The sequence below is a fragment of the Rhineura floridana genome, chromosome 20 (genome assembly GCF_030035675.1).
Source record: "Rhineura floridana isolate rRhiFlo1 chromosome 20, rRhiFlo1.hap2, whole genome shotgun sequence".
In the NCBI taxonomy this organism is placed as follows: domain Eukaryota; kingdom Metazoa; phylum Chordata; class Lepidosauria; order Squamata; family Rhineuridae; genus Rhineura; species Rhineura floridana.
The window spans coordinates 5,686,331-5,709,886 of NC_084499.1; the positions used below are offsets into that span (position 1 = coordinate 5,686,331).

At 46.0% G+C, this 23,556-nt stretch overlaps 1 protein-coding gene across 2 annotated transcripts in view; it reads right to left on the reverse strand.

Moving 5' to 3' along the window:
• The window catches only part of ODF2 (outer dense fiber of sperm tails 2), a 61,198-nt gene that overhangs the window by 25,426 nt on the left and 12,216 nt on the right, over positions 1-23,556 (reverse strand). For both annotated transcript variants that reach the window (XM_061604020.1, XM_061604021.1), the window contains exons 4-12: positions 21,412-21,582; positions 20,416-20,582; positions 17,123-17,252; positions 14,834-14,965; positions 12,621-12,695; positions 8,653-8,724; positions 8,377-8,493; positions 3,279-3,464; positions 1,500-1,609 (exon numbers count right to left, since the gene is read on the reverse strand). In XM_061604020.1, coding sequence (XP_061460004.1) covers positions 1,500-1,609; positions 3,279-3,464; positions 8,377-8,493; positions 8,653-8,724; positions 12,621-12,695; positions 14,834-14,965; positions 17,123-17,252; positions 20,416-20,582; positions 21,412-21,582 — 1,160 coding nt within the window. The remainder of the gene's footprint in view (positions 1-1,499; positions 1,610-3,278; positions 3,465-8,376; positions 8,494-8,652; positions 8,725-12,620; positions 12,696-14,833; positions 14,966-17,122; positions 17,253-20,415; positions 20,583-21,411; positions 21,583-23,556) is intronic.

Consider the following 23,556-nt stretch of genomic DNA (forward strand, 5'->3'; position numbering starts at 1 on the left):
AAACGAGTGAACGAGAGAGCAAGCCATAGGAGCAACAGACACCCCTTCATCTTGCCAGGGAACTTGAAGACAACCAGATATAGAGATTTGTATTAAGGCAAGACCCCTCAAATGTCCCACTAAGACATGCCACATAATTATCTACATGGGAAGAACACTTAGGGCCCCTATGGACGATTACCTATCCTGTACAACAGCCAAAATGTATCAAGCTTCAAATGTAGGGTACTATAAAAAAAAAAAGGTACAGGATCTTTGGAAGACATGGGATTGGTTCACATCTAAAGCCAAACTGAGATCAAACCCAAATCTTAACTGGAAACACAAGAACCACCATGGAATGGCAGTTCAGATGCAACGGCAAGCAAATTGAGAACAGCAGGCAGGGAAAGGAGGGGGGATGTGCAAGCTGCAGGGCTGCCATGGTTTCAACCCAGGCCTTGACATCCTTGACTGACATCCTTCGGCATCCTAAATACTAAAGGGCAGCTACTGGATTCCCCGCTGCAGGGGTGGGGAAACCGTTTCAGCTCCATGGGCCAGATGCTTATCGGGATCTCCCTCACCGGCCAAATTTGACAGATGGGTGGTGCTGTCCACCTGTCAAAATCCCTTATGCTTCCCTTCTAAGTCTCCAAGATTGTGAACTTGAAGGAAAAGGGGGGAAGACTTAAACAAGGCTTTAAGACACCTGCCCACACGAGACAGAAGAACAGGAGCCGTCTTAAAGGCTTAGCAAATGCCTCTCTGAAGTAGCTTGTGCACACACAAGATGCTCCAAAGGGCAATTTTGCACAGGGCTTTAATCCCCACTCAGCTGATGAGTGGAAATTAAATCCTGCTGCCTTGACTGCGTGATCTTGTTCCCTCCTGGGAACAGGATCGCAGAGCCAATGCAGGATTAAGCTCTATCCTATTCATCAGTTGATACCACTAGTGACATTATGGGCTGATGGGTGGCCTCATGGGCCAAACTGGACCCGCTGGGGGCCCAGAATTGGTCCAGAGGCCAAAGGCTCCCCACCCCTGTCCAACTGGATTCAATTATGCATAAAATTATGCATGGCATTGAGGAAGTGGATAGAGAAAAGTTCTTCTCCCTCTCTCATAATACTAGAACTCGTGGACATTCAAAGAAGCTGAATGTTGGAAGATTCAGGACAGACAAAAGGAAGGACTTCTTTACTCAGCGCATAGTTAAACTATGGAATTTGCTCCCACAAGACGCAGTAATGGCCATCAGCTTCTTAACTAATAGGCTTTAATGCAACAGTAGGAAACCTGTGGCCTTCTAGAGTTGCTGGACTACAATTCCCATCGTCCCTGACCATTTGCTATACTGGCTGGGGCTGATGGTGTCCAACATCTAGCGGGGCCGCTGGTGTTGGCCCCTACAGCAGCCCTTCAGATAGCAATGCTGTGCTGCCTCTTACTCCACATGGATAACCTTTGGAGCCAGCTCCTCTGGCCGTTTACAAACATGCCAGTGCAGTTCTCACCTGTTCAGCATCACTATCTCAATCTCCAGATCGCTTTTGTCTTTTACCACTTGGTTGTAACGGCTTCTCCATGATTCCAAGGTGGACAGCGCTTCAGCAACATAGGTGTCCTGCCAAGCAAGGCAAAGAGGCAGGAAAAGGAATATGGTTAAAAGTGCAATTGCATTATTAGGCAGAGAGAACAGGAACTCATTTGATACCACGTTATTGGTATACTGCACTGATATTGAAATGGTATGGTATGGTTTATTTATATACTGCTTTTTAGCCCAAAGGTCCCCAAAGGAGTGAGCAATATCAATACAAACGAAATACACAATGTAAGTACAATACATTCAATCAATCAAAGCATAAAATATTGTAAATAATACAAAATGGGTCTTCACAGTACCCCTGCGCTCGTAGCCATCTTTGGTCAAACCAAAGCTAGACCACTAACACAAGTGCAATAGAGATGAAATATTCCCCAAAGTCTTAACCAAGACTAACCCATGGCAGCATACCATGGGTTCATGCACTCACTCACTCCCCCATGCAGATTCCTTTTCAGTTTTAACAAGTGTGGCAACGGCTGCGGCAACCATAGTTCATTTTAAGCCTGGGATTAAAAGCTGGCTTAGTTGAGAGCTAACAGCGGTTAGCATTTAATTTCAGTGCAGCCATAACACTAAGCCATTATTAGTGTTGGACCAGGTGGGTAAGGTAATTTTGTACAGGTGGGGGGAGGAGGTACATAAGCCAAAGGAGTGCTCCGAATCACTTAACCATGGTTGAGATGGGAAGAGGTTATATCTATGTAGGACCACAGAGGATAGGATAAGTGCCCAAGAAGTTAGCCTTCCTACCATTTTCATTCTTTGGGACTCATTTTAAATGGGAACAGTGACCCACCCACAGGGTTGTTGCAGGACAAATGAGAGAAGAGTCTGTATTGAAACCCAGATCAATACAACGGAAGGCTTTTTTGTTATAACCATTCCATTGGTTAATATTAGAAGCTGTTAATATTAGAAGTTGAAACTCTACAACAATATTCCCTTCCTTGATATTCCAACCACCCTCCCACGACTATAACTCAGCAAGCATACAAAACAGTGAAGGTCAGCAAGAAGAAGGGATGAGGAAAGGCATCCAATTTCTTTGTGGGGGGAGGTTCCAGGATTCAAAGAGGTATAAGAATTCAGACACACTGAATTTTGTGCTAGCATCACACTTATTAAACAGCATTTGTTCTTTAAATGCCATGTAGATTTCAAAAAGGAATTTGCATGCTCTCCAATCAGCTAGTTACTTAATAAACAAGCTTCCCTCAGCAAGTGTGCAAACTTTGAGATCAGCAGAGCTTCAAGCAGAATGACAGAGCTCTGTTATTCAGACTGTTCAAGAGACCAATAGTTTGAAAGCGTGCTCCTCTCCAACCAGCTTTTCCCAACCGCTGTGCCTCCAGATGTTGTTGGACCACAACTCCCATCAGCCTCACCCACTGGCAATGCTGGCTGAGGCTGATGGGAGTTGTGGTCCAACAACAGCTGGAGGCACACTGGTTGGGAAAGGCGGCCTCGGAACTTGTGGACCTGGATTCCCCCCTCCCTCCTTTTTGCCTGCTTTGAATCACCTCTGACAAGTAGCCAATAAATATTAGAGAGACATAGCTGCGACTTCACTTTTTATTCCCAGTGTCCTCAAACACAAGAAGAGATGGGTTGGGGAGATCACTCCATAACTGTGGCCCAGCAGTAAGGAATGCCCTTCTGTGGGGACTACCAGAGCAACCATCACCTTTTCTGCTAGCTGGACGTTCAGTTGTTCGGCGTACTCCTCGCTGCGCTCCGCTCGCTCTTTCTGTGCCTTTATCGCTTTCTTCAGGGCGTCCTTGTCGCGTTCGGTCTTCAACTTCAGTTCCTTCAGCTGTTCCATGATGTTCTCCACTTCCGCTTTATGCTGAGCTGCAACACGCTCCAGATTCTGGAAGCAAAGCAGGCAGATGGCAATCAGGGCCCAGGAAGCAATTCTTTGTGTTCAGGCAGCCAAAGACCAACTCTACGCCCCCCACCCCAATGAGACCAGAGCAAAGCAACATAGGGAAATGTCTTGGGCCACCCCTATACTTGCCACAAGTCTAGAAAAAATTATGTCACAGTCCCCCATCTGTCTCACGCAGAGAACTGAAGCAAGATATGTGCTTCAGCCCTTTCTTCACATTTATCCCCACTAGCAAAAGTTACTCATCCTGCACTGCATCATCATCTCTAGCGTCCACCTGAAGGATCTGGTGCAAACCAGTGTCTGGGACAAGAGGCTGGAAGAGATGCACAACCAATGCTGTGCCACCAATTAAGTTTTTGTTTGCTTCTCTCCCCGCTCCCTGGGTTTCTGACCTAAATTACATGGTATTATATTATTAAATCTGCCCATTTGCTACCGGGCCAAGTTCAAGGTTCTAGTTTTGGTGTACAAAGCCCTATACAGCTCGGGACCAGAATACCTGAAAGACAGTCTTACCCCTTATATACCCAGTTGATCACTGCGCTCTGCAGGTGAGGGCCTCCTGCAGATACCATCTTATCAGGAGGTCCATTCTGCACAACATAGGAAGCAGACCTTTAGCGTTGTGGCACCTGCCCTTTGGAACTCCCTCCCCTTAAACATTATTAGACAGGCACCATCTCTGTTATTTATTTGTTTGTTTGTTTGGTTTATATCCTGCCCTTCCTCCCAGCAGGAGGAAGCAGCAGTTATCTTTTCGGGGCCTTTTGAAGGCTTTCCTCTTTCAACAAGACTTTTAAGTTGAGACCTATCCCAGCCTGCGTCTGTGTTGGAATTGCTTTTTAATATGTTTTTTTTAAAAAACAATATGTTTTTTAACCCTTTTTAAAAGATGTTGTAAAAGCTTTTTCTAAAAAATATTTTTAAAGTTGTTTTGGTGTATTTCAGGGTGTATGATGTTTTGATGTGTTTTTAGCACTTCTGTTTGCTGCCCTGGGCTGGAAGGGTGGGATATAAATCAAATAATAAATAAATAAATAAATAAATAAATAAATCTGTCATCAATATGTTGCTTTTTTAAGAGGGCAAGGTAATTTTGTCAATGCATTTTTCTGCTTGTTTGTATATCACCTCAGGACTTTAGTCACAAGCAATACACACATTTAATAAACCTGAAGACCCAAAATGACTTACTGGATTCCTTGGGGGTTTGGCAGCGGAGAATCACAAGCTCAAACAGAGGTGAGAAGGAGTTATCTTAGAGAACAGGAAGCATCAACATAGGAAGCTGCTATTCAGGGCCGGCGTCAGAGGGCTGAGGGCCCCTAGGTCCCAAGAGGCCCCAGAAGGGCCCCTCCTTAGGGTGGGTGGGTACTGCTCCCTTCCGCGATCCACAGGGAGAGGTAGGTGAGGTGTGCATGCATGTGTGCTGGGGCAGGCTGTGCCCAAGGGTTCTGGCATGCCTGGCACCAGCCCTGCTGCTATTTACTGAGTGAGACCAACGGCTCAACGAGCTCAGCATTGTCCTACACCAGGGATAGGAAACCTTTGGCTGCCTGGATGCTGTTAAACTCCAACTCCCATCAGCCTCAGCCAGCATGGCCCATGGTTAGGGGTGATGAGAGTCTGGAGTTCAGCAACATCTGAAGGCCGAAAGGCTCCCCCATCTTTGTTCTACAGTGAAACCCTGGAGAGCCACTGACTTAGCTGGGCAATTTTTTTTAAGTGCTATTTTTAATGCATGAAAACTAAGGTGGCAAACAGTTCCCTTTTTCTCACATGAAGGAGAGAAAGCATCTTTTAATAGGATATCTGTGACAAGACAAACATCTCAAAAGCTAATGTGCTTTTAGCTTCAGAAGAATTGTTTCTACCCATGTGGGAATATGATTAATTGATTTAACATTGCTTTAATTGGATTGCAAACCTACTTCAAAATAATTGCTCAGAGCTCAATACATCAACAACAGGGAACAGGGAGAAGCTAACAACACAATCCTATGCGCGCTTACTCAGATGTAAGTCCCAGTGTTCAATGTGCTTACTCCCAGGTAAGTGAGCACAGAATGGCCAAAGCGTCTCAAGTTGATACAGAATGAAAGCAATGGTCCTTCTCAACATTGCAATGCCTCACGTATCAGCCCCCCCCCCAGCATCTGAAGGACAGAGTTGACAGACTCCTGACTAGCAGGAGCTGTCAAGTACAAGTTCTGCAAAAGCCGTCATCAAAAATCATTTCCTTGTTCAACAGCCGAGACGCTGCCACTTCCAGTAAAAGAAGGCAGTGCTTCTATAGCTTGGGCAAAACTTAGATCACATGAAGAAATGAATGCCATGAAAGATGCTGCAAAATTTAAACATGTTATGACATCCGTACTATCAAAATGAATTATTTATTTGGATTGTCACAATATGCTTTGAAATGAATTAGCATTAAATTGTTATTCCACATTTGTGTGGAAAAGTGGCGTGCAAATTGAAATAAATAGGTAAAATTCAGGTTTTGGAATTTATTTCTGGGTGCACTACACGTGAAGTCTAGGACTCAAATTGGAGCTCAACAGTCCACGGAAAGTTGCTTCCACAACCACTTCTATTCATCTAAAGAGAAGCATGCCTCTGCTGGAATTATGTAACTTTCCCGTTTGCAGAACAAGCCAGAATTCTGCGTGTGAACCGGTACCATCTCCCTGCGCTCCCACCACGATCTATTTAGTCGAACTCAGGCCTAGTCTAAACATGCAATAAAATGAGGTGAAAGATTTATGAAATGGAAATGGACTGCCTTCAAGTCGATCCTGATGGCCATCCTATGAACAGGGTGTTCATGGTAAGCGGTATTCAGAAGGGGTTTACCATTGCCTCCCTCTGAGGCTAGTCCTCCCCAGCTGGCTAGGGCCTGCTCAGCTTGCCACAGCTGCACAAGCCAGCCCTTTCCTTGTCCGCAACTGCCAGCTGGGGGGCAACTGGGCTCCTTGGGACTATGCTGCTTGCCCACAGCTGCACAGGTGGCAGGGCATGTAACCCCTGAGCCACTCACTGTGGGGTGATCTTTAGCTGGCCCTTGACACCCAGGCGACACGAGTGGGGATTTGAACTTGCAGACTTTGGACTCCCAGCCAGGCTCTCCTCCCCACTGTGCTATACCAGCTGTTTGAAAGATTTATAAGATGGCCAAAGGAACTGTACCACTTCAGACTGCTGCGGAGGAGAGGAGAATCATTTTTCTTTTTAATGCGCTCCTATGATAAAAGCCCCCAGAATATAGCAAATGAGCACATCAAGGAGAAAACTTTTGCATATCCTTCTCCTTAATGCACCAATTTAAATAAATATACAGTGCCTTGCAGAAGTATTCGGACCCCTGACCAATACTCTCATATTACTGAATTACAAATGGTACATTGTAATTTCATTCTGTATGGTATTTTATTTTGAAACACTGAAACTCAAAATCAATTACTGTAAGGTGACATTGGTTTTATGTTGGGAAATGTTTATAAGAAACTCAAAAAACTAAAACATGTTGCTTGCATAAGTATTCAACCCCTGTGTTATGGAAGCTCCCAGTTTACACAGATGAAAGAAATTGCCCTGTCGAGGACACAATTACCTTACCATTGGCCTCAACCTGTGAACCATTAAAGTAGCTGTCACGTTGTCAGGATAAAAACCCCAATGTTGAAGGATCATTGGTCAAGCTGTGGATATGAAGGGAAATGAAGACCAAAGAGTATTCTACAGAAGTGAAAGATAATGGAATACAAATGCACAGATTAGGAAAAGGGTATAAAATAATATCCAAGTGTTTGGATGTCCCGGTGAGCACAGCTGGATCAATAATCAGAAAGTGGAAGCTGCTCCTGTATGGAAGGGTGGCAAGAAAGCTGTTACTCAAAAAGGACCATCTGAAAGCATGTCTGGAGTTTGCCAGAAAACATGAGAGTGCCCCAGCTGCAATATGGGAAATAGTTTTGTGGTCAGATGAGACCAAGATAGAGCTTTTTGGCCAAAACTCAAAGCGCAATGTGTGGCGCAAACCTAACACTGCCCATGCCTCAAGACACACCATCCCTACAGTGAAGTATGGTGTCATGCTGTCATGATGCTTCTCATCAGCAGGAACTGGGGATCTTGTTAAAACTGAAGGAAGAATGGAAAAAATACAGGGAAGCACTGCAAGAGAACCTGCTTCAATCCACTAAAAAACTGAAGCTTGGGAGGAAATTCACTTTTCAGCAGGACAATGATCCCAAGCACGAGACCAAACCAACATTGGAGTGGCTCAAGAACAAAAAGGTGAGTGTCCAACAGTGGCCCAGTGAAAATTCTGATCTCAATCCCATTGAGAATATGTGGCGCTCTTTGAAAATTGCGGTCCACAAGCGACATCCAGCCAACTTGAACGACCCGAAGCGAATCTGTCAAGAAGAATGGGCCAAAAATCCCTCCAACACTGTGCAAAGCTGGTACATACCTACCCCAAAAGACCTAAAGCTGTTATTGCAGTGAAAGGTGACTCTACCAAATATTAATTTGTGGTGGTTGAATACTTATACAAGCAACATATTTCAGTTTTTTATGTTTCTTACAAACATTTCCCAATTTAAAACCAGTGTCACCTTACAATAATTGATTTTGAGTGTCAGTGTTTCAAAATAAAATATCATAGAGAATGAAATTACAATGTACCATTTGTAATTCAGTAACATGAGAGCATTAGTCAGGGGGTCCGAGTACTTTTGTAAAGCACTGTAAATAGGGGAGCATTAAAAAAAATGGTATTCCCCCCACCTGCAGTTTGAAGTGACAGAGTCCACTGTACCACCTCATCTGGCTGACTGTGTTGCACCAGTCCTCTGCCACTCAAGAACATCACAAGGTGCTCTACCCGGATTTGGATCTCCAGGCGGTGATTCTCAGCTTCTTTATTGCGCAGCTGTGCCTGCAGGTGTCCCCTCACAGCTTCCATGGATTTGGAGAGTTCAGATGCTGTCTTTGCTTGGTCCTAAAATTGGGGGCGGGAGAAACACAGATGCACAAGACGAAGTTCAGCTTCTCCAACCCTCCTCCCACACCCTCGAATTTCACTCTGAAGTCAGGTAACCAGGTAGCCACTTAACCAGGACTTTTACTCATAGCACAAAATGTCTCAGGAACGTTTTACCTTTTCTGTCTGTATCTGAATCATTAGATCATCAACTTCCTTTTCTTTCTCTTGTAGCTTTTTTAATAATAGCTGCAAAAACAAACAAGACACACAAAATCACACACTTCCACAATTCCAACTATTAGAATTTGGATACATTGGAAATTGCATGCATGAATTAAATGAATGCAACACAAGTCAGAAACCTCAGCCCTGGGGGCAGGGTTCAAATGCAGCTCTCCAGGGCGATCTATCTGGCCCACAGGCCGTGCCCCATGACACTTCTTGAGTGCTTCTGCCTGGCTGAAAAGTGTCTCTGGATAACACCTCTTGCTCGCCTCGATGGAGAGGGGTGGGGGTGTCTCTGGTCCCACCCCACAACTGACATGCCCCGAGAACGTTGTGTCCCTCTTGCTCAGAGGTCCCCCACTCTGATCTACAGGAAAATGGGCAGGTTATATGAAATGGCATTTTCACCTTCAAAAAAACATTCCTTTATTATGTACTGGAATAATTATTCTGGGTTAAAGAGAATTGTGTCATTTATGGAACATTAGACTGCAATGTGTAAATGTGTAAACCCATTCGAAATATAAGAAAAAAGCAGAATTTTGGAGGCTATGTGGAGAGAAAGAAGATGCGCATAGAAAATCTGAGCTGATGAGTCTGATAGCTAGACCAGCCTTACCCAATCTTTGGTCCCCCAGGTGGTGTTGGACTACAACTCCCATCAGCCCCAGCCAGCATGGCCAATGGTCAGGAATGATGGGAACTGTAGTCCATCATCATCTGGGGACCCAATGGTTCGTAAAGGCTGAGATTCTAGATGCCATAAACTACTGGATTAGTGTTGGGATCTCTGTTAACAAAACATCAAAGCTAGACAATACCACATTATCCTATAGCAGCGGTTGCCAACACAGGGCCCTCCAGAGGTTGCTGGACTCCCAACCCTCACCAGCACCAAAGTCTGAGGGTGCCAGAATACCAAGAAGGCTCCCTCTGCTGGTCTTAACACCCGAGAAGGTCTGTAGGGAAGGAGGCGGTCTTTTCTTTCAGGTATTTGGAGCATAAGTCATTTAGGGCTTTAAATACTAACGTGAGCACCTTAAATTGGGCCTCGAACCAAACTGGCAACTAATGCAACTGTTTCAGAACAGGGACTATACGAGTCCTAAAAGGAACCCCAGCCAATAATCTGCCGATGCATTTTGGACCCGTTGAAGTTTCCGAGTCGTCTTCAGGGACAGCCCCACGTACAGTACATTGCAATAATCCAGTCTGGAAGTTACCACAGCATGGAGTACTGTTGCCAACTAGGCAGTCCCAGCCTCATTCCTCTTCAAGTACTAGCCTGGTACTTATAGGTCAGAAGGAATATGCAGCCCAGCAGGTGGGCAGGTAGAAGAGAAGGGTCAGAGTACTTCCTCTTCCTCTGTGCCCAGCACAGAAATGCTGCTGGTGGGGTCACATTCTCTATCCCTTCCCTCCCACACAAAAAAGCAAGCTAGTAAAAAAAAGGAGGGGCAGGCAAGTAACTTTTTTCACTTATTCACAATACTACCTTAACTGCTGGCTTACAATGTAATAAACCAGGTGTGGGGAACCTTTGGCCCTCCAGATGTTGCTGAACGACAACTCCCATCATCCCTGGCCATTGGCCATGCTTGCTGAGGCTGATGCGAGTTGTAGTTCAGCAACATCTGGAGGGCCAAAGGTTTCCTGCACCTGTAAGAATCAATAGAAGAAGGAATGGGAAAGTGAGCAAACTCAGACACCGGTTCTTAAGAGTCTCATGAAGATGCAGTTGTGAACAAAGATTCTTTTTCTTTGGGGACTGCTCACAAAAAGCAGTGTACAAATTTGCCTATTTATTTATTTAAAGTATTTACAACCATATTTTCATCTAAAATAGTAAGGTGATATACAGCCTAAAAATACAGTATTACAATAAAAACAATCATATCAGTAACTGCTGATTGGCAAAAAACCTCACATTTTAAAGCCCTGTTTAAGTAATACATTTTTAGAAGACATCTAAAAACAAGCAGGGATGCCTCCTGCTGAGCTTCTATTGGCAAGGAGTTCCACAGGGCAGGGCCAGCCACGGTGAAGACTTGGCATCTGGTAAATGCCAGCAAAACCTCAGGGAGTGGAGGACCACCAACAGCACCCCATGAGAAGACCTCAGTGATCAAGGCAGAGTAGAAGGAATCCAGAGCTTGGAAGATTACTTTTAAAAAGTAATGTTACCGTTACAATTACATGGCCCCAAAAAGTAGTAATTACCGTTACAATTACAATTGCTCTGAAAGTAACTTGATTACTTTATTTTTCCTCAAAAGTAATCACTACAATTACATTTCAGTTACTTTAAAAAATGCCTACAAGGTACTGGCCTTGGCTGCTGCACATCTAAGTAGCCTAAAACAACATTAAAAATAAACACACACATACAGAGGTAGTAGAATAATTCTTTTTATCCATAAGATAGCAATGGTGATCTCTCCGCTGGTAAGGGAGGTGGGGAGGGAAGCAGAGGCCACTACTCGGATATTTGCACGTCAAACCAAGTGCAACCCCCCCTCAGCCAACAAGCATAACCTCTCTCACTTAACCACCTCCCACACCCTGCCCTGCCACCAACTAAGGGATACTCACCCAAGCAAACATTTCCCCGAGATGCAAAAAAGTTAAAATACTGCAAATGCAGCACAGTAGCCAGAGAGGGTGGTGGAGGCCACTTTGTGTGCCAAGTGCAAACACAGTCTGTCTCTCAGCCCCACAGTTCTTTATCTCCATTCTGCTGCTGCCTCCTTCTCCTTTATCCACATTCTTGCCTTCCAGCTCCTTTCTCCCTCCACTCCATTCTTCACCACCACCATCCATTTTTTTAAAACAATTGTTTTCTCCACTCCACCCCATCTCACTCTCCATCTCCTCTTGTCGCCTCCTACCCACCCACAGAGCATGAGGGAAGAGCAACGCTGCACAGAAGCCCAGTTTGAGGTACATGATTTTTGTCCACAAATCAGAGGACAGAAGACTTCTCCTGCTCCCCCCCCCAAAGTAATGCCCAAAAGTAATGCTGGAAACATTACAATTACTCCACAAAAGTAATAAAATTACTCCTAGTTCTATTACAATCAAATCATTCCTCAAAAAAGTAATGAATTACAAGTAATTCATTACTTATAACGAATTGCTTCCAAGCTCTAAAGGAATCAGGTGGTCCTTAAGGTATTATGAGGAACAGTTACAGCATTTGGGGCTTTTCTGTTTAAAGAAAAGGCGAGTAAGAGATGACAAAATAGAAGCATGTAAAATTGTACAAGATTTGGAGAAAGGGGACTGGGAGAGGCTTTTCTCCTCCTCTCTTAATACTAGAACTTGTGGCCATTCTGTTAATGGAAGATTCCAGATTCAATGTACTACTTCACACGATGCATAGCTAAACTTGGGGATTTTGCTCCCACAAGAAGCAGTGATGGCCACAAGTTCACGGAGAATAAGGCTATTAATGGCTACTAGCCACAATGGCTAGGTTCTATCTCCACCACAGCAGGCACTATGCCTCTGAACATGAGTTGCTGAAAATCTCAAAGTCAGACGACTGCGGTTGTGGTCAGGTCCTGATTGCTGGCTTCCCACAGGCATTTGGCTGACCATCGGACGCTGGACTAGATGGGCCACTGGCCTGATTCAGCAGGCTCTTCTTATATTCTTAACTGTGCTTATAACAGCCCTAAGTGGTGGATTATTGTTCCCACTTTATAGATTGGGGAACTGAGGCAGAGCTGTCCCAAAAGTGGCACCCCCTCATCAGAGAATTAATGCTTGGGTCACACCTTTATGCCTTGGCTTCCCTGTTCCAAGAACAGCAGATTGTCCCCTGGCAGAAAATATTTTGTTCTTGAAACAAAAGACTAAGTCTTTTCAATATGCTGGCAAGAAACATGCAGAGTAAACCCCTGGTATATATTTACCGCTTTCTCTGCATCAGCGTCTGTCAGCCTCTTCATTAGGGTCGTCTGCTGTTCAGCCAACTTTTGAGAGTCTTTCTGCAGAAAGCGAGAGAAATCAACAGGATTCATGGAAGATTTTTTTTTTAACCCTGTCCATTTTCCCACAGGTTCAGTATTTGCCAAGCGATTATATTTTCGCTTCCTAAAAGGTGGGTTCTTCAACTTCTGTACCCAAAGAGAAAACCATAGCCTTGTATCCCACATAGGAACGTGCATCTGTCCCCGATGCAAAACCAAACTTACGTAATACACTAAACATTCCAGAAATAAGTTAGAAAAGTGACCTTAAGTGTATATTATTACTATTACGGACATTAAAAGGCAGCCCTTTGGATTAAGAAGCTTCCAAGGCAGTTTACAAATATAGAAACTAAAGAAAAAACTAAAACATCATGCAAAAGCATAACGTCCAACACCGCAAAGAGGTAAGAAGCCATAAAATCACAGAAGAGCAGTTAGAAAAACATTTGGAACAGGAAAAGGGCTACCTAGGTCATTTTAGGGACCCTATGGAAAAATCGAGGTGGATATCCCTGGGGGGAAAGTATACAATGTCCCATGTATGAATCGTAACCCAAGATAGCCAGTATGGCTCCATCTAGAAGTTGTTAAGACTCCAACTCCCATCAGACCAAGACAGCACAGGCAATAGGCAAGGATGATGGGAAATGCAGTCCAACAACAACAACAAAAATCTGGGTGGTGCTCAAAACCACTTGTCCGGGGCTGTCAGGAGCTGGTCCAACAACATCTAGAGGACACCCCAATAGCTGCCCTTGGGACAGACAAAACTGAGCTAGGTGGACCAATGAGTTTACTCAGTACAAGGCAGCTTCCTGTGTACCTAAGGATGCAATTCCTCTTGCATAAGCAGAAGATTCTGAGAACCAGATAGGAATCTACCCATAATAGCACTGGCGCAAACTCTTCTGTTATGAGGAATCAAATATTGGGAATTTTTAATCTTTGATTCATCTCAGTGAACCAGAGTTTGAAAGGCCTGCAACAGCAAAGATTCCTGGGAAACAGCCCCTGTGTGACCTCTGAGTACATATCTTGCAATGTCTGAAGGTATAGACTTCCTGACTCCCATGGAAATTTGGATTTCTCACCCAGTAAGAATAGGCGCTCCTTTCAAACAAAGGAAAGGTTTAGGATAATCTAGGCCTTCAGGAGGAAACAGAAGAGCTCCTTTCAAACTAGGAGGTGTTGTGCATTTCTAAGCCTTTGGAGGAGACAGGATTGCAGTCGTTATCTGGGAATCCCTCAGGGAATGGTTTCTGGAAAAACAACACATTCCCTGACAGGATTATCCTAAATTCTTTCATTGTTCTTATTTATCATGTCCACATCCTCCTGGAGACATTTACATTGGGTTTACTTTGGGGTCAGTTCAGTTAGGAAAAGGTATAAAACATGAGGAGTGAGAAGGGGAGGGCGGTTCCTCTTCTGGAGGGCTCCAACAACGCACGCTAGCATCTTTGGGACAATTTCAGAGCTATGGATTTGGGTGAGAACTTTCAAATCTGGCGCTGGTTACAAAGGGCGGAGCTTTTGCTCACTGGGCTAGATACGAAAGTCTCTCTCTCTCAGCTTTAGTGTTGCAGCAACTCTCCAGGAAAGGTATATGCAACTATCTGGGCCTTTTTCTTTCTTTTTCTTTCTTTCTGTGTGGGTGAGCTTAACGTGAAAGTGTTTATAGGGCTAGTCTCTTTGCTTTAGTCTATCCAGTGTTGCTGAAAGAATGAATGAATCATAGTTAGAAAGCTGCTCATTGTTAACTGCAATTGTGTACTGCAATATTTTCCCTTGTTCCTTCTCTTAATAAAACCACTCTTTATTTTACTTTCAGTGTATGTGTTATTAGGTTAAGGGTAAAATTATACATGCTCTGGGGGTGACGTGCGGCTAACTCCAGCAAAAGATCCTGCTGCTCTCTTTTGGGGACTCGGATTTCTAGTGAGCTATGCTCATGAGGAAGTTCAAGGTCCTGGCGTAACACTTCCACTATTTATTTATTGATTTGATTTAGATCCCGCCCTTCCTCCCAGCAAAAGCCCACTAGATTTGTGGAACAGCGCTAGCAACATTTGTTTTGCACATGGATCTTTGGATCCAGCCCAAAGAGAGCAGGAACCTAGCATGGAAGAGCAGGTGTTTCAGTCCTCACTCACCTCTCGATTGTGTTGCTCTCTAAGAAGGTCTCGGAGTGTCCGATTGGTGTCTTCGAAAGTACTCAGTTTCTGCAACAGCAGCTCCTTTTGCCTAGTAAGTGTGTTAACGTCCGAGGACGTCATATGCTTCTCCTGAAATGGAAGGGGGCGGGGAGAGAAAGAAGAGATCCAAATCCAAGACTATCAGATTTACTATCCAAAACTGTGCTTTGTTCACTTTGTGTTCATGTGTTAACAGCTCTTGGCAAGGTTTGGGTGGCAGGAAAAATCTACAATTTCTGCTCCTCAGAATTTAATAAAATTGTTTCCCATGACTTATTTTTTTAAGAGTGCTTTACAATTCCCGACTAAGCTAGAATGAGATCTGAAATACCAGAGCTGTAAACTTTAGTTCAGGGATAGCCAATGTGGTGCCCTCCAAGTGTTGCTGGACCACAACTCCATCATCCCTGAACGCTGGCCATGCTTGCTGGGACCAATGGGAGTTGTAGTCCAACAACTGGAGGGCACCACATTGGCTTCCCTTGATTAACTGATCAATCAGATAATTGATTAAAGATGTACGATTCACAAAAAAGGTGCCACTGATTAGGGAGCAGAAGACTTTATTAAAAAAAGTTTTTAAATACAAGAAATTAAGAACTGCAGGTGGCAAGCACCATCTCAGCATTTCTCGCTGACAGAAGCTGAATGGACTGGCAGACGAATCTTACTTCAACGCTGGGGATAGGACATTGTCCTCTGCTACCCTTGAAGGCAGCAGGGTAGTTTATGGGGTGCAGATCAGGCCCCGTGACATACAAGGCTCTATTCTCCAAAGCCCCACTGCTCTCCCACTCCTTCCAGCAGCCACCACCCACAGCAGCTTCCTCACCCTGTCTAGCGGTAGGGCCAGCACTGTGTACGAGAGAGAACAGGGAATGCCTCTTTTACAATGATGCAGGCTGTGAGACATGCATTATTATTAATACAATTTTTTTTTTGTCAGAACTACTGTTTGTCCTCATATGCCAGGGTCATGCCAATTTATTTGATTGATCATCAGTACCTCCAAACTGGCCAAGACTTCCTTAACCAGAAGACAACACTAGAAGTTACAAGTTGAGGAAGGGGAAGACCAACCAGCCCATAAATTTAACCCCACCCACTCCTTTTATCTCACCTAGTGGGGTACTCTCCACCAACAAACAGCAGAAATGTCAGATTGCTTTACCATTACTTTGGCAGGAACTCCTGTGCTACCATCAAGACAAGTCATTCTGCCCTCCGCCCCTCCAGAAGATGACACTCCCAAGTCCCACAAAGGAAAAAAAATGACTTCAGAGAAGTGGGCAAGAAAGCATTAGAGCATGCCCCCTGCTATGTGGGCTACGTTAGATTGCACATCTACTGCAGACTCCAACTCTCATCAGACCCAGCAGCACGGCAAACGGTCAGGCACGATGCGAGTTGGGACTCCAAAACATCTGGAGGGCACCAGGTTGGCCACCCCTGTAGTACACGCGGCCCTGATCGCTTGGGGATGCATGTCATGCAGTAATACCATACAGGCTCAGGCAGCCCAGAAAGAATTATCCCCTTTTAGGAACATGACTCATGAAAGCAGCAGGCAACTGTTACATCCGTGTAGGAAAGATGGTGCCCTCAAATGTCTGCCGTGCACACACAGAGCAAGGTGGTAGGACGGATTCAGGTGGGGGCAGAGAATCATATTCCTAGGGCTCCTCCTCCCTATATAACCCCCCTCCCTACAAACAAAAGCCCAGCACAGCAGGTAGAGGGGTTGGGACTAAACCCCACTCCTTCATGCACAGTACAGTAAAAGAAAAAGTGGGTGGGGGAAAGAGAACAAGTCAAGACCCGCTGAATGGAAGGGGGGGCTTTCTGTTTATGGGCAGAGCTCATAACCAGCAACTCCCCCTCTGACCTCCCGCACTGGTCCAGAGCATCAGCCAACCCTCTGGGGAATTGCCAAGGGGGTGCAAGAGGAAAGAACTGAGACACTAGTCTGCCCATTTCCCCAGCAGAACTGCGCTCAGGGGATTCCAACCCACACCTGGCACTCGGGTGCACAGGGCTGTATTACCGCCTCACTTTGGCTGTATGTATACACCTAGCTTAAACAGGACGGCCTAGGAACGCACACAGAAATAGGCCGTTCTCCCCCACCTCTTGTCCCAGTCAAGAGAGCCAGACAAGTCACCAGACCTCCCAGCAGAACTCCTCGGATGCTCCCAGCCACCATTGTTGAAGAGCTGGTGCTCTGTGCAACCCTCTCCTGGCACTTACAGATTTTAGTTTGCCAATCGTGTCCTTCAAGGCCTGGATCTGTTTTGCTGCTGCTGCTCCATCCAGCTCGGCCTCCACTAGCTTGGACATCAAACACTCCTTCTCGTGCATCAAGTGTCGCTTCTGGAGTCTGGAAAGCCAGAACATGTTAATCATCAGGAGGCTTGGAGGGGGGTGCAAGAGGACAGCAGAGGTTTTACTGGACCCATAGAAGGCTTGGGGGGGGGGACAGGCCCATGCTGGCACAATATTTGCACACGTTAATATACGCACATAGACATCCATTTCGGCTGACTTTTAGTGGAAAAGATGCCCCTGTAAGCGAAGTAAAAGGCAGGGAAGGAGGTCTGTGTCATGGGCCCAGCAGAACGGAGGTGGAGCAGTGAGACGGCAGAGGAGGACTTTGAATGGACTGACGACTCCCACATTGAGCCGCTGGGCGCGCAGGACTCTGAGAACTCTCTCGCTCTGGACAGTGACAGTTCTGCCCCTGGAGCTCCAGTTACCCACGAGAAGGCTCAGCCCAAACAGGCATTTGCCACCCTGCCTGACGCCCCTTCTCTACCCACACCCACTCTGCCACCTCCCCGGTGCATCGCCCTCCGTCTGATGAGGAGGGTCCTGCTGAGGCAGAGCGGCTGCCCTCACCTCGCTCTTGGAGGTGCCAACACTGGCAAGAACAACACATCCCAATGGCTCCACTGAGGCGGAGTGCTCAGGTGCAAGCATGCTCCCAACAGTGGCACTCAGTTCACGCAAGTAGGGTGCCTGCCCAATCTTACTTAAGCTAGGTGAGGGGGCAGGTCTAGTTGCTGTGACAACATCTTAGTACAGTGTAGTCATGCCTAGTCTAGCCTAGTAATGATGCAGAATCCTGTGTGTCCAGTACGTTGATTCATGAAGTGAGCTGAACCGAAATCTTTTAATAAACCTATTAAAGAAAAGCACAGCTCCTCGTTCATGACTGACGTCAGAGTGTTTGGGCAGGACAGTCTGGGACTCAAGGCCACCTGCTTTTTCACCCCTAGAGAAGAGGAAACAACTGGACTTCATGTCCCTAATGTAAGAGGTTAGCCATTTCACTTAGGTCCTGATCTCTAGTTTGGGAAGCTCACTGGGATGGGGCTCCAAGGCACAGCCTCCCATCCAGACCTTGCCCAGCCTGAGACATGGGTCAAGCCTACACAAGTGGATGGAGAAGGTGGTAGAAGGGATTGATTTTCTCTCCCAAAATTCCGTTTTGTAAAGGAAAAAACCCTCAGAAAATAGGAAGCTCGCAGGTTGGAGTCAGACTAGGCTAGGAACTCTCCCCCTGATGTGCTAATCTGAAACTAGTGGGGAATTTAAAAATAATAATAGCAACACAGAGGTGTACGAAATAATGAAATTCCCCAACTCTTGCCATGAAGAGGCACACTCCACTCTACCAGCTGAGGACTCCGCCACCTCACTCCGCCACACAATGCGCAGAGCAGGCCTGATGCACATCATCACCCTACCTTCCAAACCATCTGCTCCCCTCGGGGGTACATGCCCTGGTCTCCTCTTGCCTAGACTACTGTAATGTGCTCTACGTGGGGTTACCCTTGAAAACTGTCTGGAAGCTGCAACTGGTACAGAATGCAGCGGCTCCCCTGATTAAGGGTAGCCGCCGCTGAGACCACATTACTCCAGTGCTGAAGGAGTTGCACTGGTTACCAGTTGCTTTCCGGGCCCAATTCAAGGTGTTGGTTTTGACCTTTAAAACCCTGCACGGTTTCGGCCCAGTCTATCTGGAAGAGCGCCTCCAGCATCATCAATGTTGCCGCCCAACAAGATCAGCCCCAAAAGACCTCTCCGTCCCACCAGTTAAAACAGCTAGACTGGTGAGAACTAGGGAGAGGGCTTTTTCAATCGTGGCACCCACTCTATGGAATTCCCTCCCAAATGACATCCGCCATGCCCCCCCCATGATGAGCTTCCGCCGGACCCTGAAAGCCTGGCTCTTCAGGCAAGCCTTTGGGGTGGGTTAGGTTTTAGTGTTACTGTTGGAATTTTAAGGTTTTAATGTGAATTGTATGTTTTATGTTGTGTGTCGCCCAGAGTGGCTGGAGAACCAGCCAGATGGGCGCCTAATAAATTTAATAAATCCATCCCTGTAACAGCAGCAGCAGGATCATCAGAGAGCTACGGTGATGCTTCTGCGTCACATCCCTCAGATGGATGCTCTTAGCCACACGCTCCAGCCAGGAGTCACCTTCCACCTGGACGACAAGTTCCGCCTTCAGACAGACACGTCACCCAGTGGAAGAGCATCTGCCTGGCATGCAGAAGGTCCCAGGTTCAATCCCCAGCGGCACCTCCAGACGGGAAAGCATGGAGAGCCACTGCCAGTCAGTGCAGACAATGCTGAGCTAGACGGCCCAAGGATTTGACTCAGTATAAGGCTGCTCCTATCTTGTGCTGCCTAAACCACACACACCTGAGAGCTTCCCCCGGGGTCGAAGCAGGCCCCGTAAGAGGGAGCAGCAGCAGCAGGAACACCCAACGGCTGCGGAAAGACTTTGCACACGTGGACGCCTCACCAATATAAAAACAAATCCGTTACTTTTCAATTAGTCATTCTATGAAAGCCCCGTCGCTCTGAAGCAGGCAGGGTTAGAACGGGAGGTGCCTCCCTTGCTGAGAAGGAGCAGAGGTAACATCATTTGCACAATCCTGCCTCCAAAGCGAGTGCTGAGAATGCACCCTCGCACCACCACCTGTGACGCTCCGTGTCCTTTGCTTACTCTCCCCTGGCTACTGCAGGATTTGGAGCGCATATATGAGGTCTGTCCCATGACGGCATCCTGTGTGATTTAAGTATGGAGCACTACTACCTTTGTACAACACATACAAGTGTTCCCCCACCCCCAATGGTTTAAGGTGGCACTAAGTTCTAATCTTAATCATTGCCACTACGAGAAGGCAATTTCCCTCCTCCCTCCACACTCAACCAGCAAACAAGAAAAAAAGGCAATTCCCAGCTCTGGACAAACAATTGTCTCACTCTCCCTTTAATCACAGTTTAGGGCATGGACAACCTAGTGCCCTCCAGATGCTATGGCTTCTAATTTTCACCAGTGTGGCCAATGCTCAGGGTGATGGAAGCTGCAGCTGAACAACAGCTGTGGGCGTGGGGAGAGGCACTGGTCCCTAAAGGTCCCCCATTCCTGCTTTAGGGTTTTCAAGATGAGGTTCCACCAAAGCCAGCCATCCAGAAAGAGAGAGGGAGACAGAGAGAGAGAGAGAGGAAGGGTCGAAAGCTTAATTACATGCTAAGATCTTTCTCCTCCTTCATACGTTCAATATTGCGCCGGAGAACAGTGTTCTCATGTTCCGTCTCCACCAGTTCCTGAGTGACCTCATCCAGCTCTTCCTTCTGCTCTTCCATGAAACGCTTGGCCACACACCGCGTGTCATCCCGCTTTGGCATTTTGACCTGAGGACACAGTTAGCGAGTTCAGCAAAACAAGCGTTTCCTCCCACAACGCATCAGAAACTGGCGACACCACCCGAGGGCACGGCCACGCAAATGAAACCAAGATGGCTTCAGGAATACTCAGTCCAGAGCCATGGCCTTTCCCAGCAATGAGTGTGTGCACGCTGTACTCCAAGGAGAGGCCGAACCACCCCCCACCACCTTCATGACGCCCCAGCTTCATCCTTTCCTTTCTTTTCAACAGTGGGCAGTTATGGGGCTGAGAGGATTTGGAGGTGGAGAGTAGAGGGAGTGCCAGGTGGCACACCAGTGGGCCCCCGTCACCTCTTTTGACTGTTTCTGAAATTGTTACACACAGACACAAAACAGCAAATAAAATATACTGGGGCCAGCCAGTTGAGCACAATTCATATGAAAAGAAGAGAAGCCATGAGTGAAAATGTAACCAAGATGCCTATTCATCAAAGTGGAACAAAGCAGAAAGCTTTGCCCAATGAGAAGGTGAGCTCTGCCAATGCAGAAAATGAATACAGGTTGTCTGAATGGAACTTCTGTGCTTGGAGCTGGGCCATATTGTCTAGAATAAATGCTCCCAAGAATTATTCTTCCAGTGGTACAACAGAGTGGATGACAACTTGCACAGGGCAACACATTTTATTCCAATTTACAAGGTAGCCATTATGAACAGGAGCACAGTTACACGCCTCTTGTGAAGAGAGCCACAAGATGTTGCACCACATCGTTTTTTAAAAAAACAAAAAGAATTTTATTGTGGCTCCCAGATGTGTTGGCAGGAGAACAAATATCAAATGAACTCTGACTGCCTTACCTCATTTTTCAAGGTGCCCACCACATTCAGCAAGCTGTCAATCTTCTTCTCGTACTTGTTCATCTTGCAGTGAATGGCGTCCTCCTCGTCTGTTGAAAGGTCACTCAAACGGAGCACTGACAGTAGCTTTTCTGAATCGGGAGGAGTTATTTCCAGGCGATGGGTTGGTCCCTGATTGCAGGAGGACAGGACAAGAGTCGTTATTGCTATCAATCTTTTTAAAAAATACAGCATAAAAACCAAGATACAAAAATAAAATGAAGTACTATGTAAGATATATTACAATCAGCATTAGATCGTACAAATGATACCACTTCCATTATGACCCAAATGCCTTTGGGACATAAAAGGTATTATGCTGTCACCTGAACAAGAGTAACGTAGGGGAAAACCTGATCGTAACAGGGACAGAATTCCATAGCCAGGGTGCTGCCAATGAGAACCTCCCCATTTTGCATAGTCCCACCCCCAGAGCCACCACTAACAAGGCCTCCCCAGCACATCTCAAAATCCAGGTTAGCTGGTACTGGAGAAGGCATCCCTTCAAATACCTGGGAGCTCAGTTGTTCAGGGATGGCAATCAAAGAACAGTTAGAACCCTCTAAATGTCCCAAACCTGCTGCTCTCCATCATACTTGACCATTGGCCATGTTGGCAAATGGGATCAATGGGAGTTGGAGTCCAACAACATCTGGAGGGCACTATGTTGGGGAAGGGCCGTAGCTTAGTGGCAGAGCATCTGCCTTACATGCAGGAGGCCCCACATTCAATCCCGGCGTCTCCAAGTAGGGCTGGGAATGTTCTCCTATCTGAAACCTTGAAGTCAGACAATACTGAGTTAGGTGGACCAATGGTCCAGCTTGGCATAAGGTAGCTTCCTGTGTTTCCAAGTTGAAGAAGGCTACCCTAGACAGCAAGTCCAATGGAAGAAACAACAAAAACCCATGAACTGTGATGCACAGGTGAAAAATATCCCAGGTGCAAATCTTGCAGAAGGAAGTGAAGGGCAGACAGGGGAAGACCCTTCCATGTCTAGAAAATGGATCCATAAGAAAATATTTTGCATCTGTAAGTAGTGTATCTGCAGGGTTAAACTAGCAGTGACTGAATAGGAAGGGACCTTGGGGTCATAGTGGACAGTTCAATGAAGATGCCGGCCCAGTGTGCGGCAGCTGTGAAACAGGCAAATTCCATGCTAGGGAGCATTAGGAAAGCAGGGCTGTGGAATCAGAGTTGTGGAGTCGGAAGCAATTTTGGGTGTAGCCGGAGTCAGTAGAAATGTACCAACTCCGACTTCAAAATAAATTTTGATTGACAATTTTTTAAAAATATAAATTCAAAATGTCAAAGAAGCTTCCCATGAAGTCAGCTGTATTTGAGCATTTCACCATAACTCAAGATGGAAAACATTTTGTGTGACAGTGTATGACACAAGACCCAGATGAAGACAAACACTGTGATTCCAAGATCAGCGCATATTCAGGCAGCGATAAAAATGCTCCTACGAGAGCTTCCAATTTAAAAAGACATTTACAGTGCTTTCCAGGGCTGTGGAGTCGGAAGCAATTTTGGGTAGAGTCGGAGTTGGAGTCGGACAGTAGAAAAATAGAGGAGTCGGAGTCGAAGGTTTGGCGTACCAACTCCACAGCCCTGTAGGAAAGGGACTGAAAATAAAACTGCAGGTATCACAATGCTGTGATACAAATCTGTGGCGCGGCCACATTTGGAATACTGTGTACAGTTCTGGTCGCCTCACCTCAAAAAGGATATTGTAGAGCTGGAAAAGGTTCAGAAAAGGGCAACCAGAATGATCAAAGGGGTGGAGCAACTCCAGTATGAGGAAAAGTTGCAGCATTTGAGGCTTTTTAGTTTAGAGAAAAGGCAAGTAAGAGGCAACGTGACAGCAGTGTATAAAATTATGCATAGCAGGGAGAAAGTGGATAGAGAAACTTTGTTCTCCTTCTCTCATCACGCTAGAACTCATGGACATCCAATGATGCTTAATGTTCGAAGATTCAGGACAGACAAAAGAAAGTACACCTTCACGTGGCGCAGTTAAACCATGGAATTCGCTCCCACAAGAGGTAGTGATGGCCACCAACTTGGATGGCTCTAAAAGAGGATTAGACAAATTAATGGAGAAGG